This window comes from Solanum verrucosum, unplaced genomic scaffold, assembly GCF_900185275.1.
Source record: "Solanum verrucosum unplaced genomic scaffold, falcon-dt-bn FXZP01000064.1, whole genome shotgun sequence".
In the NCBI taxonomy this organism is placed as follows: Eukaryota; Viridiplantae; Streptophyta; class Magnoliopsida; order Solanales; family Solanaceae; genus Solanum; species Solanum verrucosum.
The window spans coordinates 3,021,232-3,036,943 of NW_026020144.1; the positions used below are offsets into that span (position 1 = coordinate 3,021,232).

The 15,712-nt window shown below is 33.2% G+C and overlaps 1 protein-coding gene across 1 annotated transcript; it reads left to right on the top strand.

Moving 5' to 3' along the window:
* The first annotated feature begins 2,066 nt into the window (after nt 1-2,066).
* LOC125827832 (ent-kaurene oxidase-like) lies at nt 2,067-6,699 on the top strand. The gene is made up of 8 exons (XM_049507180.1): nt 2,067-2,236; nt 4,194-4,354; nt 4,642-4,803; nt 4,908-5,048; nt 5,130-5,384; nt 5,482-5,643; nt 5,730-5,924; nt 6,237-6,699. The coding sequence occupies exons 1-8, from the start codon at nt 2,080-2,082 to the stop codon at nt 6,546-6,548; spliced, it is 1,545 nt and encodes a 514-aa protein (XP_049363137.1). The 5' UTR covers nt 2,067-2,079; the 3' UTR covers nt 6,549-6,699.
* The last annotated feature ends 9,013 nt before the right edge of the window (nt 6,700-15,712 follow it).

Below are 15,712 nucleotides of genomic sequence, written 5' to 3' on the forward strand. Positions count from 1 at the left end.
GGATTAAGTGAAGAAAGAAAGTACAAACACTAGTCATTAGGATATAATCCAAATGATAATTAAGATTTAGGATGAAAAAATAGAAAAATTGAAGCATTCGATTAGTCATGGGAGTTAATAATTATTTCAACAGTTTTTCTTGGCTTAATTTTATTTTCCTTTTAATTGATTCGAATTACTTCAACCAATTCTATTCACATCTATTGAAATTTTAAAGCAATGTTTTACATGATCCTACATAAAAAAGGTACGGAAATTGTTTTTAGATGTCCTCCTGTATTTATAGTAATACGTAGAATTTAATAATTATGTAGTTTCTCATTTTTATTTATGCTTTTTATTGTATGTCGTTCTTTTTTGCTTTGTTGCTTGAAATTTTGTTGTCTTAAGTGGATGATTTATGCATATATATATATATATATATATTTCATCATCCTCAGATTCCACTTATGAAATTATAATGAGTATATTGTTGTTATAACTTCTGCTTTTTGGGAAAATATTTAAATGTCTTCTTCATAGTTAAATAGACGTAGTTTTTTATATTCTCTTAATAACCTTAGCTTCTTTTCTGTTCTAAATTTGAATGCTCTTAGAACCATATCATTTTCTTGTAATATATAGTCTTCCATTCATAGCATACTCTAAAAGTGTCAAGTCATATATAATTAAGTAGATATTGCACACATCTATATTGTGTATATATACTGTTGCATTTTTAAACAGTCTATATGAATATTCCACTGACAAAATTCATTTGTTGTATATATGTGTATGTGTATGTGAAAACATTCTATTTGATTATTACTATCTCAGCCAATGGCAGAGCCACATACAACTGAGGGGTCGGAAAATTATACTGCATAGCTAGATAAAAGTATATTTTTTATGTATATATATTACATATTGACACTCCTCAATTTCTACACAATTTAACTTCTTTATATTTTTACACTCCTTAGTTGAAATTCTGGCTCCGCCATTGATCTCAGCATAATCATGTAACACATAATATATATGAATCACTTATGCACGGCAATTTATCTTATATCTCCATTTTTATATTAGCATGGGAGATATATATGGTATAATTAACCCCACCACCTCCGACGATCCATTAGCAAACTTCTTCGCTAATACATCGCTATTTGTGCTCGTATAGATAACATAAATTCATTGATAATTTGTTGCTAAATAAAATTAGCGAGACAAAAAATTAGTAGTGGAAGCTGCAATGGCTGATGGCTCAATTAGAGAAAAGTAAGAGTAATTTTTATAATTTCTTTTTAGCAAAAGTGACCTATTACGTTCACAGGCTACGGCCATACAGTGCAATAATAATTAATAGCTAGTAAGGGCATGCGCACTGCAATTTAATTTTAATATTATTTAAGTAATATAAAGTCACGCAGGAGAAAATAAAGGATAATTATATATGATATTTGAACAAAATTGAATAACTTTTTAGTTAAAGAAAATTTATCGTGACTCGACGTCCCGCCAGTACTGAAATGATAAGTAACTTTTATATTACAAAATATAAATAACTTCGATATTAATAAAATAAAAAAAATAATGATTTTCTGTGAAATCAACTCACAATGATGCTAATTTATTATACTTTTCATGTGTGTCCAAATCTTGTTTTTTTGTATAGAGAGAATATAATTTTTTATCCCTTTTCGGCATACGTGGCACTATCTTGTGGGTCCAGTGCTTGTTGACAATTTTTTCAAGGATAGTGTCACGTAGATCGAAAAGGGGTAGAAAATTAATTAAAAAATAAATTCGAAGAATAATAGGACCTTAATAAATATTAGATGTGTCTCAGAGATTTTGAGCATAGGTTGAGGGTACATTTTCTCTAATTAATAAGTTAATTTGTCTTCTTATTCATCAGTTTCTTTGAAGGCATCAATTTCCCAAAAGGTAGAATCTTTTTTTGTTGATATTGACACATGTTCTTCCATGCCTATACATAGTCACCAACTTCTTTTTTTTTTTTTTTTTTGTGATTTCAAGTTATAAAGTTTCATATTTTTTTTGGTTCTTGAAAACAGAAATTGTGTAAAATCAAAAATGGATGCAATTTTGAATCTTCAAGCAGTACCATTAGGAACTGCTCTTACTGTGGGTGGTCCAGTTGTTGCTCTTGGTGGGATTTCATTCTGGTTACTTAAGGAATATGTTAATGATCAAAAAAGGAAATCTTCAAATTTTCTCCCACCTGTTCCAGGTAAATCCACTACTTTTGAGTTTTTTTGTGTTCAATTCTCCGGAATCTTAGTAGCTTAGTTGATTGACTGTCTAAATTTGTGGTGATGATTTGATTCTCCACCTTGTAAACCTTGCCCCCATTTTTGGATTGAATTTGATGGGCTGTAACACATGTTGATTCAGGATTTGAAGTTTATGGGTGTGTTTGGTATGAAGGAAAATATTTTTCGAAAAATGTTTTCCAATTTTTTCATGTTTGGTTGGGTTAAATGTTTTGGAAAATGTTTTTCAAATCAACTCATTTTCCTCAAATTTAAGGAAAATGATTTCCCTTCAAAACTTAAGGAAAACATTTTTCAAAACTCTCTTCCAACTTCAAATTACAATTATTTTTATTGTTGAAAAAATCAATTTATTTTGTCCCTATCCTCAAACCAGCCCCCAACCACCCAAAAAAAAAAAAAATTTAAAGCTTGTTTTTAAATTTAATTTTTTTACCCCACCCTCACCCCTACTACCACCCCCTCCCAAAAAAATATTAAAAGTTGTTTTTAAAAAATATTTCTAATTTTAATTTTTTATTTTTTTACCCCCACCCACTACCCTCCCCCATCAGCCTCTTATCAGCCCCACCCCCTTCAAAAAGAAAAAAAATTAAGTTTGTTTTTAAAAAATATTTTCAACTTCAAATTTTTATTTTTTCATCCCGATCCTCGACCATCCCCCCTCCCCCTCTCCCAAAAAAAATTGAGTTTGTTTGTAAAAAATATTTTCAACTTCAAATTTTATTTTTTCACCCCTACACACGACCCCCGCCCACCCACCCACCCACCCCCTACCAGCCCCCCCCCACCCCTCAAAAAAAAAAATTAAGTTTGTTTTTAAAAATTATTTTCAACTTCAAAATTTCATTTTTTCACGCCTACCTCGACCCCCCCACCCACCCCTACCCAGCCCCCCTACCAGCCCCTCCCCCCCCAAAAAAAAAAATTAAGTTTGTTTTTAAAACATATTTTCAACTTTAAAATTTTATTTTTTCACCCCTACCCTCGAACCCCCACCCACACCCTACTAGCCCCCCACACTCAAAAAAAAAATTTAAGTTTATTTTTAAAAAATATTTTCAACTTCAAAATTTCATTTTTTTCACCCCTACCCTCGACCCCCCCACCCACCCCCCACAAACCCACCCACTCCCCTACCAGCCCCCCCACCCCCCAAAAAATAAGTTTGTTTTTAAAAAATATTTTCAACTTCAAAATTTCATTTTTTTCACCCCTACCCTCGACCCCCCCCACCCACCCCCTACCAGCCCCCCACTCCCAAAAAAATAAATTAAGTTTGTTTTTAAAAAATATTTTCAACTTCAAAATTTTATTTTTCACCCCTACCCTCGACCTCCCCCCACCCACCCCAAAAAAAAAATTAAGTTTGTTTTTAAAAAATATTTTCAATTTCAAAAATTATTTTCTACTCTAGTAAAAATAAAAGATATTTCTCAAAAACATTTTTCATTCATAAATCAAACACTAGAAATATTTTCTACTCACCAACCAAACATGAGAAAATAAGTCAAAAATCAACTTGTTTTCCAGGAAAACATTTTCCTTCATACCAAACACACCCTATATGTTTGTTGTAGTTACCTCGAGTTAATTGTGTTTATAATCAAACATTTATAGATATTTAGTGGATTTTATTTAATGAATTTAGAATATCAAAAAAAAAAAGTTATTGGGTTCACGTGAACAGGTTTACTAACCCTGCCCCCAATTTGTTGAGTTTGTAACATATAGCCAGAGGAGGATTCGTGATTTAAATTTGATGGTTCAACCTCTAAAATTATGTTTAAAATGTTGAATCTTTAGCAATTTTCTATATATATGTATGTCTATGTTCTGTGTCGACGTGAGATTCGTCTGCGTAGCATGTAGATAGGTAAATGTTGATGAGAAGTATGTGTTGATTTGGTGCAGAGGTTCCAGGTTTACCAGTGATTGGGAATTTGCTGCAGATGACTGAGAAAAAACCACACAAGACATTTACAAATTGGGCTGAAACTTATGGACCTATTTATTCCATCAAAACCGGCGCAAATACAATTGTTGTACTCAGTTCTAGTGAACTTGCTAAGGAGGTAATCAAAATAATCACTCTCAACCTCTTTTCTATGTTAGTAAGTTAGGAATCAAGCATTCGAGCTCTAAGTTTGTCACTAAATATGGCTCGGTAATATCAACAGTACAGTGACGAAATCACCAATAGGTTGAGGTATAAGCGAAACACATAGAGGCATGCTTGCTGCTCGTTTTTAATTAATCGCTTTGTCATTTGTGTGGCTTATATATCATATATGTACTCGCGATACTTGATATAGAGAAATTCTTTTTGAAATCTTGCTATTGTGCTTGTTCATCTTTTTAGGCTATGGTGACTAGATTTTCATCCATCTCAACCAGAAAGCTAACAAATGCATTGAGAATCCTTTCTTGTGATAAGAGCATAGTCGCGATAAGTGATTACAATGAGTTTCACAAGACAGCGAAGCGCCACGTACTGACCAGTGTTCTAGGACCAACTGCTCAGGTTTGTCATTTAGAAATCGGACTCCATATTTTGAATTATAATTTGATTCTCTTCATTTTTTTCATAGACTCCGTATCTAACGGGAAGTACTGCTTAATATGCAGAGGCGCTACCGTATCCACAGGGACACCTTGGCAGAAAATGTGTCAAAGCAACTACATGATTTGGTTAGGACTGATCCTAATGAAGCAGTTAATCTCAGGAAGTCATTCCAGTCAGAACTTTTTGGTTTAGCATTAAAACAAGTGAGTTTCATCAGTATGTTGTTATTTTGGAAACTCCTTTAAACTGCGCGATCATTTTAAATGTTTTAACTTCATTTGCAGGCTTTGGGAAAGGATATCGAGGCTATTTATGTAGAGGGACTCGACGCCACTTTGCCAAGAGAGGAATTACTCAATATCTTAGTGCTTGATATAATGGAAGGTGCAATTGATGTGGATTGGAGAGATTTCTTCCCCTATCTAAAATGGGTTCCTAACAAAAGCTTTGAGCACAGAATTCAGCATAAACATCTGCGCAGGGAAGCCGTGATGAAGGCCCTAATAGCAGATCAAAGGAAACGTATCGATTCGGGAGAGGTGATCTTCTTCCTCCGTTTAAGCAGACACTTATTTCCACTCCATAGTCATGTTTGGACCTGGGCTAATTATCTAACGTGGCGGAATCTATATACAGGAACTGAACAGTTATATCGACTACTTGTTATCTGAAGCCAATACGTTAACAGAGAAGCAAATTCTGATGTTGCTTTGGGAGGATATTATTGAAACATCAGACACCACACTAGTGAGTACAGAATGGGCAATGTATGAATTGGCGAAAGATCCCAAACGACAGGTAGTATCATAATCATGCCCACTTCTTGTTTTTGCTATTCTATTTCTCCAAAGTTTGGTTGTATCTCACGGCTGTTAATCGCGTAGGAACAACTCTTTTTGGAAATTCAAAATGTTTGTGGATCTAACAAGATCACAGAAGAGAAACTTTGCCAACTTCCATACTTATGTGCTGTCTTTCATGAAACATTGAGGAAGTATAGTCCTGTACCTATTGTTCCTCTAAGATATGTCCACGAAGACACGCAGGTAGGAGGGTATAATATTCCTAAAGGAACTGAGGTAATTAACCATTTCCCCCTACTTCTTGTAAATTAAAATTTTATTATCTTATCAAGTGATGTGAACTCCGCATGTGTGAGCTTGCTTACATTGTCAGTCCCAAGCCCGAGAAGGGTTGTGGTTGGCTGGCAGCCAGTGTAAAACTTGTCAGTTCATGATCAATCCTGATAATACAAATATCGTTGGGACGTGCCCACCTAGGCACACATTTACAAAAAATGAGCTTATATGAAGATGTGGGAATTCATTGTCGTTGTTATTATTTCTTATCTAGGTAACTGAATTAGTTGTCCATATACATTTTGTACGCAGATCGCAATAAATATATACGGTTGCAATAGGGACAAGAACGTGTGGGAGAGTCCTGAAGAGTGGAAGCCTGAACGATTTCTTAACAGAAAGTATGATCCAATGGAATTGCAGAAAACAATGGCGTTCGGGGCTGGAAAAAGGGTATGTGCTGGTGCTCAGCAAGCAATGACAATTAGCTGCACAGCTATAGCTAGATTGATACAAGAGTTTAAATGGAGCTTAAAAGAGGGAGAAGAGGAAAATGTTTCAACAATGGGTCTTACTACTCATAAACTTCACCCAATGCTAGCTCATATCAAGCCAAGAAATTGAAAGGGAGTCTTTAATTAGTGTAACAGGTAAATTTATTGTCATATGATCAGGAGGTCACGGGTTCAGACCATGGAAATAGTCAGAAATGTTAGATAAGACTGCGTATATAAGCTCTTGTGGTTCAACCGTTTTAGTGCAGCTGGCTGCCCAAGATTTGAACTTTCTACTCTGTATTAGCAGAGCTTGCTATTTTGTTTATGAATTTGAACATCTTTCTTTAACTTATCCAGTTCGAACTTAGTCCAAGTAAATTCAGTATCATTATGATGATAATTTTTAGCATTTCATTGCACCGTCTGTCCTTCAAACGGATCGATCTTTAATTTTTGCCTTTTGCAATTGAATCTATGTCTCACAAGATATAAGTTCTTTAAGGGCATAAGACATAACTTATGATGAGAAAATATAAACTTATGTCTCACGAAAAAGTTATTTGCCTCGAGGCAAACCAATATACATAGGTAAGATTTTCAATAAAGATAAACATCATATTTTTTCACAAATAAGGGGAGAAAAAAAGGTTGAGTCAGTAATTTGTGTGTTATATAAAGAGATGAAATCGACAATGCGTAAAAAAATAGAAGTGAGCAGAGGGAGATCACATCAGATAAGTGACTGATTTCGTAGTACTATTTCTGGGATTAAAGCACAGGTTTTTGTTTGTAACTATCTCTAATTCTGAAACAAACAGACACATAGAGATTAGAGACTGGTTACAATTTTAAGAAAACTAAACACTAAGGGGTCGTTTGGTAGGGAGTACTAGGAGAAATAGTCCATGTATTAAGTATGGTATTATTTCGTACTATGTTTGGTAGGAATTTTAGGCTAATGTATAATCCATGGATTAGTTATACACCCTACATGGTATTATAGGATGTATAACTAATACCTTTCATTTGGTGGTATTATTAAGGCTTAAGTCATCGGCAGCCCCTTAAAGTTGTCCGCATAATTCATTTAGACACCTCAATTAAGACCTTACATATTAGACACTTTAATATTAACGAATATTTATCTATTGGACATAAAATGACAACTATCATTAAAAATATTGTGCATGTAATTCACACATAATTTTGACAAAATCACGAATAGAATTACGACACGTGGCACATGGGGGACCATAATTTTAATTTTGAAAAACAAAAAATAATTTTCAACCTTTAATAATAAAGAAAATTAAATTGACAAAAAAAAATCTCTCCCCCATCCCCACCCATCTAACATATTGCCCTTACTCCTTCGTCTTCTTCTCTGTCACTCTGCCATCTCCATCTACCACCGATTCCTCCGGCGATAACAAAAAAGAAATATCTCCCCCACCCCATCCTGAACACACCCACCAAATCCTTTCATCTTTCTTTTTCTTCCCGTGTTACTCATTATAAGAATAATCGACATCGATAAATTATTTTGAAATCGATAATGAAGAGAAATCAGAATTATATAAAAAAAAAATTATTTGAGGATAAATAATTGTTATCTTAGTAAATTGATCACTTACAAAATGTAAATTTTCAATTTAAAAAAAAGATAAACTATCAACTTTTAAAATTGAAAAGACGGTAAATAATAGTAAAATTGAATAAACCATCTACATTTACACATAAAAATTGCAAGTTGTAATTTTAAAATATATTCAATTCTATAAATTGTTCAAAATACAAATAATTAGGAAACCGCACAAACAATATATATATATATATAAGATCACAAACGTCATGTGGTGATATATTTGCCTTTTTAATTAGTTAATGTTAAATAACTCACATTTCAAATATTGTATTATTTGTATTGGATTTATTTAGTAACGAACAACTCTCTCTAAATAATTTGTAAGCTAATTTATTTAAATAAATTTACTAGTACAAATATAAAACATAAAATCAAGGAAATAAACAAAATAATTAAAATGATTTGAGGGATATTTTTGTCTTTACATAGACTTATACCATGGTATTATATCCCATGTATTACTAATACCTCAAAATGGAAGGTATTAGTAATACATTCTATTATACCATGTAGGAGGTATAACTAATCCATGGATTAGTTATACATAGACCCAATTTCCTACCAAACATAGTACTAAATAATACCATACATAATACATGGACTATTGGTTTAATGCAGCCTACCAAACGACCCCTTAATCTTTACAAATAACCAGTTAAACCAGTTTTAATTTCCTTCTTGAGCAATCTCAATTCAGTTTCATGCCAAGACTATTTATTTCAGTTGTGCATTGTTCTTTTTTCGGGTCAAATACATAAAATATTTAGTTCAAATTTTATTTATCTCTTTTTTAGATGCAATGATTATTCGTTCAAAGGTGTATTTCTTCTTTTCTTGGCCTTGATTAGAATATAATATCTTTAGCCAAAAAAAATTATAGTCAAAATATTGTTGTTCCATTTTATTTTATTTTATTTCTTATTTGTCACAGAACTGGCTCCGAAAAGATGATTTATATAATTAGTAAACCTAAAAAGGTAAAATATATTTTTTTTTCTAAAGAAAAGCCACATGGATTAAAAAAAATATTCCATGTTGCAGCGCGTGTGTCAGCATTTAAGGGGGTTGTGAGAATAAAATTACCAAGTTGATGGGAGTAATTAAGCCAACGGCAAGTTTAGGTGTGCACCGAATAAGACTCGACAAGTTTAGGGGGGTCACCATCTATTTGCTTTGATGTATGCCCAATAGAATAGACACCACTAAATTTATAATTAACTTTATAGGTTACTGCTGTAAAAACAAAAGGCATCACTAACAAGATTCACATCATTTACACGGATGCCTGGAGCACCTACAACCTACAATTGTCTTGACTTGGTTATATGCAAAGTCATAGATTAACACTTTGTATAGGGGCTGAGAGAAATACTCTCTTTTGTCAATCTATTACTTAACTATACCTCTTGTATCTTTGCATCTCCTTAATGCTTTTTTTAATGAAACATATTAATTACTTCATCAAAAAAAAAAAATCACTCAGACAACAATTCTGTTTTGACTGTTGATTTTATGTTCCCGTTAGAAGGCCCTTATCAAACAAGAATTATCTGCTAGAAGGCAAAGAGGAGTCAGATACCAAACACATCAACTCTATAGAGAGACAAAACTAGGCTTCAAGTCCAGAGGGAATTTAGTTTCTACCTATGAAAAAAAATTTATGTTGGGAAATAATGTTTTTGACATATATTAAACATTTGAGAAAAAATGAACAAGCTCCAATAGAAAATATTGAAAAGGGAAAATATTTCGAAGATGATCATGAATGTTTGGAATCCATATTATGCAACCAGATGGAATGGAAAAGGTTGGGAAAATAACAATAAATAAAAAGATAAAACATGCAAAGGAACTCACCAAGGTGTAAGAGCCACTAATGTTGAATTTTTTCATGAGTCGCACTAAATGAGGGAAATTGGAAATGAAAGATTCAGCAGCTAATTTCTCTTCAGGTACTGATTTCATGGACATACAGCTCTTGGTGAAAGAACCCTGTTTATCTTGAGAACTAGTAGGTTTCCTGGTTGCTGTTCGAGCACGATAGTTGAAAGGATTCAATACAAATTCAGTGTGAGGACAGACAGCTAAAATAAGTTAGTTAATTGTCCTTCAAATTACCTGAATCTCCACTGCTAATCTTTGACTGAGAATGGAGCTGATGATTCTTCAACATATTACCATGTTTCTCTTTGTCAGGAGCACATCCTTTTTTATCATATGTCATAACCTTCGCTTGATTAGAATTTGATCCCACTTTCCTGGACTTACATCCAGAATTTTTTGCATAATCAATAACTAGTCCTTCATCAACTACCTTACTACTGTAATCACTTCCTTCCTTTTCCACCCTAAGAACACGCACACGCAATTCACACTTGCGGACAAGCTCAAAGATGCAGGTATCTCCCAAATCAATGTTATTGTCGCGAACAAAGGATAACCACCCTCCGCAAAAGGTATGTGATGTTTGTACTCTTGTAGTCGGGATTGAATTCACAGTCCAAGTTTTCCCTTTTAAATTATGAAGTAAAATCTTCACCTTGCAGTTGGGAAGGTGTTCCGTGGCAAATTGGTAAGGGATGTGCTGCCAAAGAAAATATGAAGGAGATCAACAAACCAAGTGATGCACATGCAGGAGTGGTGAAAGAAAAAATAACCTTGTCTAATCGTTGCAATATTACTCCAAACTAAACATCAAATAAAGGCAATGTCACCAGAGCGATTCATCTCCTAAGATGAAGCAAATCCACATGGAAAAGCTCAGGCATACAATAAATCAATCACTGATGATACAGAAGACTACAAAGTCAACTGAATGCCACAACTCCTTGGGGGATTAGATTGTTGGAATATATACTTCCTCCATTCCAATTTGTTTAAGACCACAAGATTAAAGCGCATTTTGGTACATTCTACATGTCTTTGTTTTAAAACCACGAGATTCTAAAGTTTCCGTACTTATTAAACTGGGGCCAAGACCAGACAAACAAATTGGAACATAGGGAATAGATAACAACATCAGCCATATCAACAAAATAGGCTTGTGGTTCACTATAAAACAAGCAGGTTAAGGACAAATATGCAGTTAGTAAAACAAACAGAAATATCATTAGGCAGCTCAGATATTGTTGGCAACAAAACTATTACAACCAAAACAACTTTACCACGTTGCACATAATCCTCAACGACAACATTCATGTTTAAAAAGATTTATGAAAAATGTTGATTGGTCAATAAAAATCGATTTCAATGCTATTTTTTTGAGTTTAGCCCAATTCATCATGAAAGGTAAAAGGGGATAAAGGAACCGTGTGTTGATTATCCTGTAAATATAAGTTGTCTTCCTCCATAAAAGCTCATTTGATGCACTTATTGATAGTAAAATATGTTGAAGCAATGCATTACAGTAGCTAAGACTACTGTAAGATTTTGTAGTTGCAGCAAGACATTTCAAGAAATGTTAGTTTAAAGAAAACAGAAGACCTACTCACCAGGGTGTATGAGCCACTGATGTTGAACCTCTTCATAACTTTAGTAAAACTGGGGAAACTTGAGGTAAAAAAAGGGGCAACCTTTTCTGCTTCCTGTGCAGGCAACCACATATCTTTCTCGGAGGAAGCATTGCCTGTTTTCACCTTTGCTTTAGATTCAAAAACCAGTTACTATTCCAAATCATAACTAAAAATTTTGTTAAATAGTTATTTCTTACAGCTGAAATTTCATTGCCATAACGAAAACAAAAAAAAAATTGGTTAGGAGAATTGCAGGGCAAATATGTATACAAACACTTTGCACAGTAAGAAACATTACAAAGTTGTAAAGAATCAGGTAACACATGAGACAAGTATGTTCTGAACTTAAAATATACAAATAAAAGTGTCGGCTCTCTAAACACGTAGATTTTCGACAAGGCAGTTGCACAATTCAATGGGAAAAATTGGTGTTTTCTAAATGTCTGAACATGATTAACATGAACTGTAACATCAAATTGGCTTGATTAAACTTATGGACAATTCAAAGAACACTACTCAAACTAGAAAAATTGAACTATAAACAATATAACCATTCACCTGGATTGCTAAAGATTATCTTTGCTTGGGCTGGCACAGCAATGGTAACTTTACTGTTTAATGCATCTCCAGCATTCTCCATTTCATCCAGAAAACTAGCAGCATAATTTCTTCCTGCATATGAGCAAACTGCATCTTCTGGAGTGTACCCATCATTGCTCGATGCAAGACCATGGGTATCCTGGCTACTTGTGCATTTGGAAGGGATCTCGGTGCTTCTCATTTTCTTCGGTACACCTTCACAACAAGGCAATCTAATAAAACAGAACTTCCTCTGTCTCTTTTTTTCAGAGCAAGATTGTACAAGGCAGTTGCTCCTTGACTGCAGTCAGTGTTATAAGCAGCCTCCTTCTCACATGAACTCTCGTCAAATACTTGCACAGTGAAATGCAAATCACCATCATATCTGAAAAACAAAGAATCCCCTGTTTCAAGGCAGTGATCTTTAACAAATGAAACCCATCCATTGTGGAAGAATAAACCATCATCTTGCTGTATTAAGTCCACAGGCCAAGCATTTCCACTGGGACCCACCAAAACTGTTGTTCCAGAATCCCTTCCTTCCATATGTTTAATGAATTTTGATGGAATTTTCTGCAATATAGGAATCAAAACAATTAATAAACTTTGCAAGAGTTGATAACATAAAGTTCTTCAGAAGAGTTTGTTTTTAAAATAAAATAACTTCATTTTAAAATGCATAGGCAAGTCGTTCCAAGAGCAACGGATACTGATCTCTATTACAAAACTCTTTATACTGCCTTAAAATAACCATGTTGCAAAGTATCACACGCCTGACATAGCTCATTCATATGGAGCCTTTCACACACCTATGCAGGGCCCTAAGTTAATCCCCCCCTTATACTCTGAACGCTAAGATCTCAGTTTATAGCTTATGAAGCTCATTAAACTTAAACAATGAATGTACCATTTGTCTGATATGTAGCATATCGAATACTCATATCTGTATGACACAATTGTTTACTAAGTGAAGCAAACGTAGCTCAAAGTACTAAAAAAGAACTACTAAAACAGCCTAAATAAAAAGCAACCTCTATGCAGCATTCACTGTCATCATGCATTTGTTAATGAGTAGTCCTTATAGTTACACTAAAGTTTGTTGCTTTGATCAAAAACAACATTCTTAGCCAATGAATAGTCCTTATAGTTACACTAAAGTTTGTTGCTTTGATCAAAAACAACATTCTTGGCCAATGAGTAGTTTTTATAGTTATACTAAAGTTTTTTGCTTTGATGCAAAAACAACATTCTTAGCCAATGAATAGTCCTTATAGTTACACTAAAGTTTGTTGCTTTGATCCAAAAACAACATTCTTAGCCAATGAATAGTCCTTATAGTTATAGTTACACTAAAGTTTGTTGCTTTGATGGAAAAACAGCATTCTAGGCCAATGAGTAGTCCTTATAGTTACACTAAAGTTTGTTGCTTTGATCCAAAAACAACATTCTTGGCCAATGAGTAGTCCTTACAGTTACACTAAAGTTAGTTGCTTTGATCAAAAAACAACATTCTTGGCCAATGAGTAGTCCTTATAGTTACACTAAAGTTAGTTGCTTTGATCAAAAAACAACATTCTTGGCCAACCCCTTTCTTCAAAACACTTTTGCCCATTTGTTACAATTAGCCCAAATGCAGTAAGAATAGCAACAAACCCAACACATGAAAAGATTTAAGTCTTTTTTTTGACAGAATGATATATAGAGGAACAAAAAAGAAAAATTCAACAAACATGAATGTACCAACAAGTTGTGAAGCTAAGAGCAATATGGCAATGTGAACCAATGCTTACCAATTTTTCAGAATTCATGGAAGGGTTAAAACCCACAAGAAAATGAGGCCTTCTTGCATCCAACATCTCTATTTCCCTCTTTTTCACCTAAATTTTGAAGCTAAAACCCTAAACAACCCCACAAAATTCCTTCAACCCCATTTTCTTAGAATCTGGGGATGTGAAATTAAGCAAGTAATCAAACACACAGCAATCAAAATTCAGAAAGCAAATGTTGAAAATCGAGAAAAAAAAATGGAAATTAATTGACTCGTAAAGAAGAAAGTTTCAGATGAAAATTAACAATTTCTGCACAGAGCAATGTGACCCGAGCGAGCTGGTCGGGATGGGTGGGGTGGGTTGGAGTGGGGTAAAGGAAATTCCTGAAATACCCCGTGGGGTAAAGCGTGAGTTACACGTAGAACAGAATGGGGAAATCAAGGCGCGTGGGTTAAGTGAAGAAAGAAAGTACAAACACTTGTCATTAGGATATAATCCAAATGATAATTAAGATTTAGGATGAAAAAATAGAAAAATTTAAGCATTCGATTAGTCATGGGAGTTAATGATTATTTTAACAGTTTTTCTTGACTTAAATTTATTTTTCTTTTAATTGATTCGAGTTACTTCAACAATTCTATTCACATTTATTGAAATTTTAAAGCAATGTTTTACATGATCCTACATAAAAAATAAAAATAAAAAGAATACAGAAGTCAAGAATTAAGATATATAGAAGATTAATAGATAGTTGAGTATGGTTATTCGTAAGATGTCCTCCTGTATTTATAGTAGTACGTAGTATTTAATAATTATGTAGTTTCTCATTTTTATTTATGCTTTTTACTATGTGTTGTTCTTTTTTGCTTTGTTGCTTGAAATTTTGTTATCTTAAGTCGATGATTTATGCATATATTTCACCATCCTCAGATTTCACGGCAAATTATCTTATATTTCCATTTTTATATTAGCATGGGAGATATATATGCTATAATTAACCCCACCACCTCCGACGATCCATTAGCAAACTTCTTCGCTGAATCATCGCTATTTGTGCTCGTATAGATAACATAAATTCATCGATAATTTGTTGCTAAATAAAATTAGCGAGACCAAAAATTAGTAGTGGAAGCTGCAATGGCTGATGGCTCAATTAGAGAAAAGTAATAAAAAATATTGACTGATTAGGAGTAATTTTTAAAATGTCTTTTTAGCAAAAGTGAACTATTACGTGCACAGCCATACAGTGCAATAATAGCTAATAAGGGCATGCGCACTGCAATTTAATTTTAATATTATTTAGGTTTTGATGGTAATTAAAATAGTGTTCAATGTTCATTTGAATATTTTAACAACTTAAAAATAGATCGACTGTATAATTAATTGGAGTTTAATTTGCTTAGATTTAGATTATTAATTTGATTTGAGTATTGTTGTCTTGAGAAATCAGGGGTTATAAAAAGGTGGAGACTTGGGGGTTTACTTAATTTGTAGCGATCATAAATAATAACTCAATTTTCACTTTATTGTATTGAAGTTGATAAATTATTTTTCTATGACTTAAAGTCTTATGAGTTTATTTAAAATAATATAAATTCATGTAGGAGAAAATAAAGGATAATTATATATGATATTTGAATAAAATTGAATGACTTTTTAGTTAAAGAAAATTTATAATTCTAAAAAATATATTTACATTATAAAATATAATTTTGTGACTCGACGTCCTGCGAGTACTGAGTACTGAAGTAAAGTTGAATAACTTTTATATTACCAAATATAAATT

Coding starts and splice junctions, on each gene's coding strand:
- LOC125827832 (XM_049507180.1), top strand. CDS start 2,080: ATGGATGCAATTTTGAATCTTCAAGCAGTACCATTAGGAACTGCTCTT. Junction 5,385..5,481: donor AACGTATCGATTCGGGAGAG/GTGATCTTCTTC, acceptor ATCTATATACAG/GAACTGAACAGTTATATCGA. Junction 5,644..5,729: donor CGAAAGATCCCAAACGACAG/GTAGTATCATAA, acceptor TTAATCGCGTAG/GAACAACTCTTTTTGGAAAT.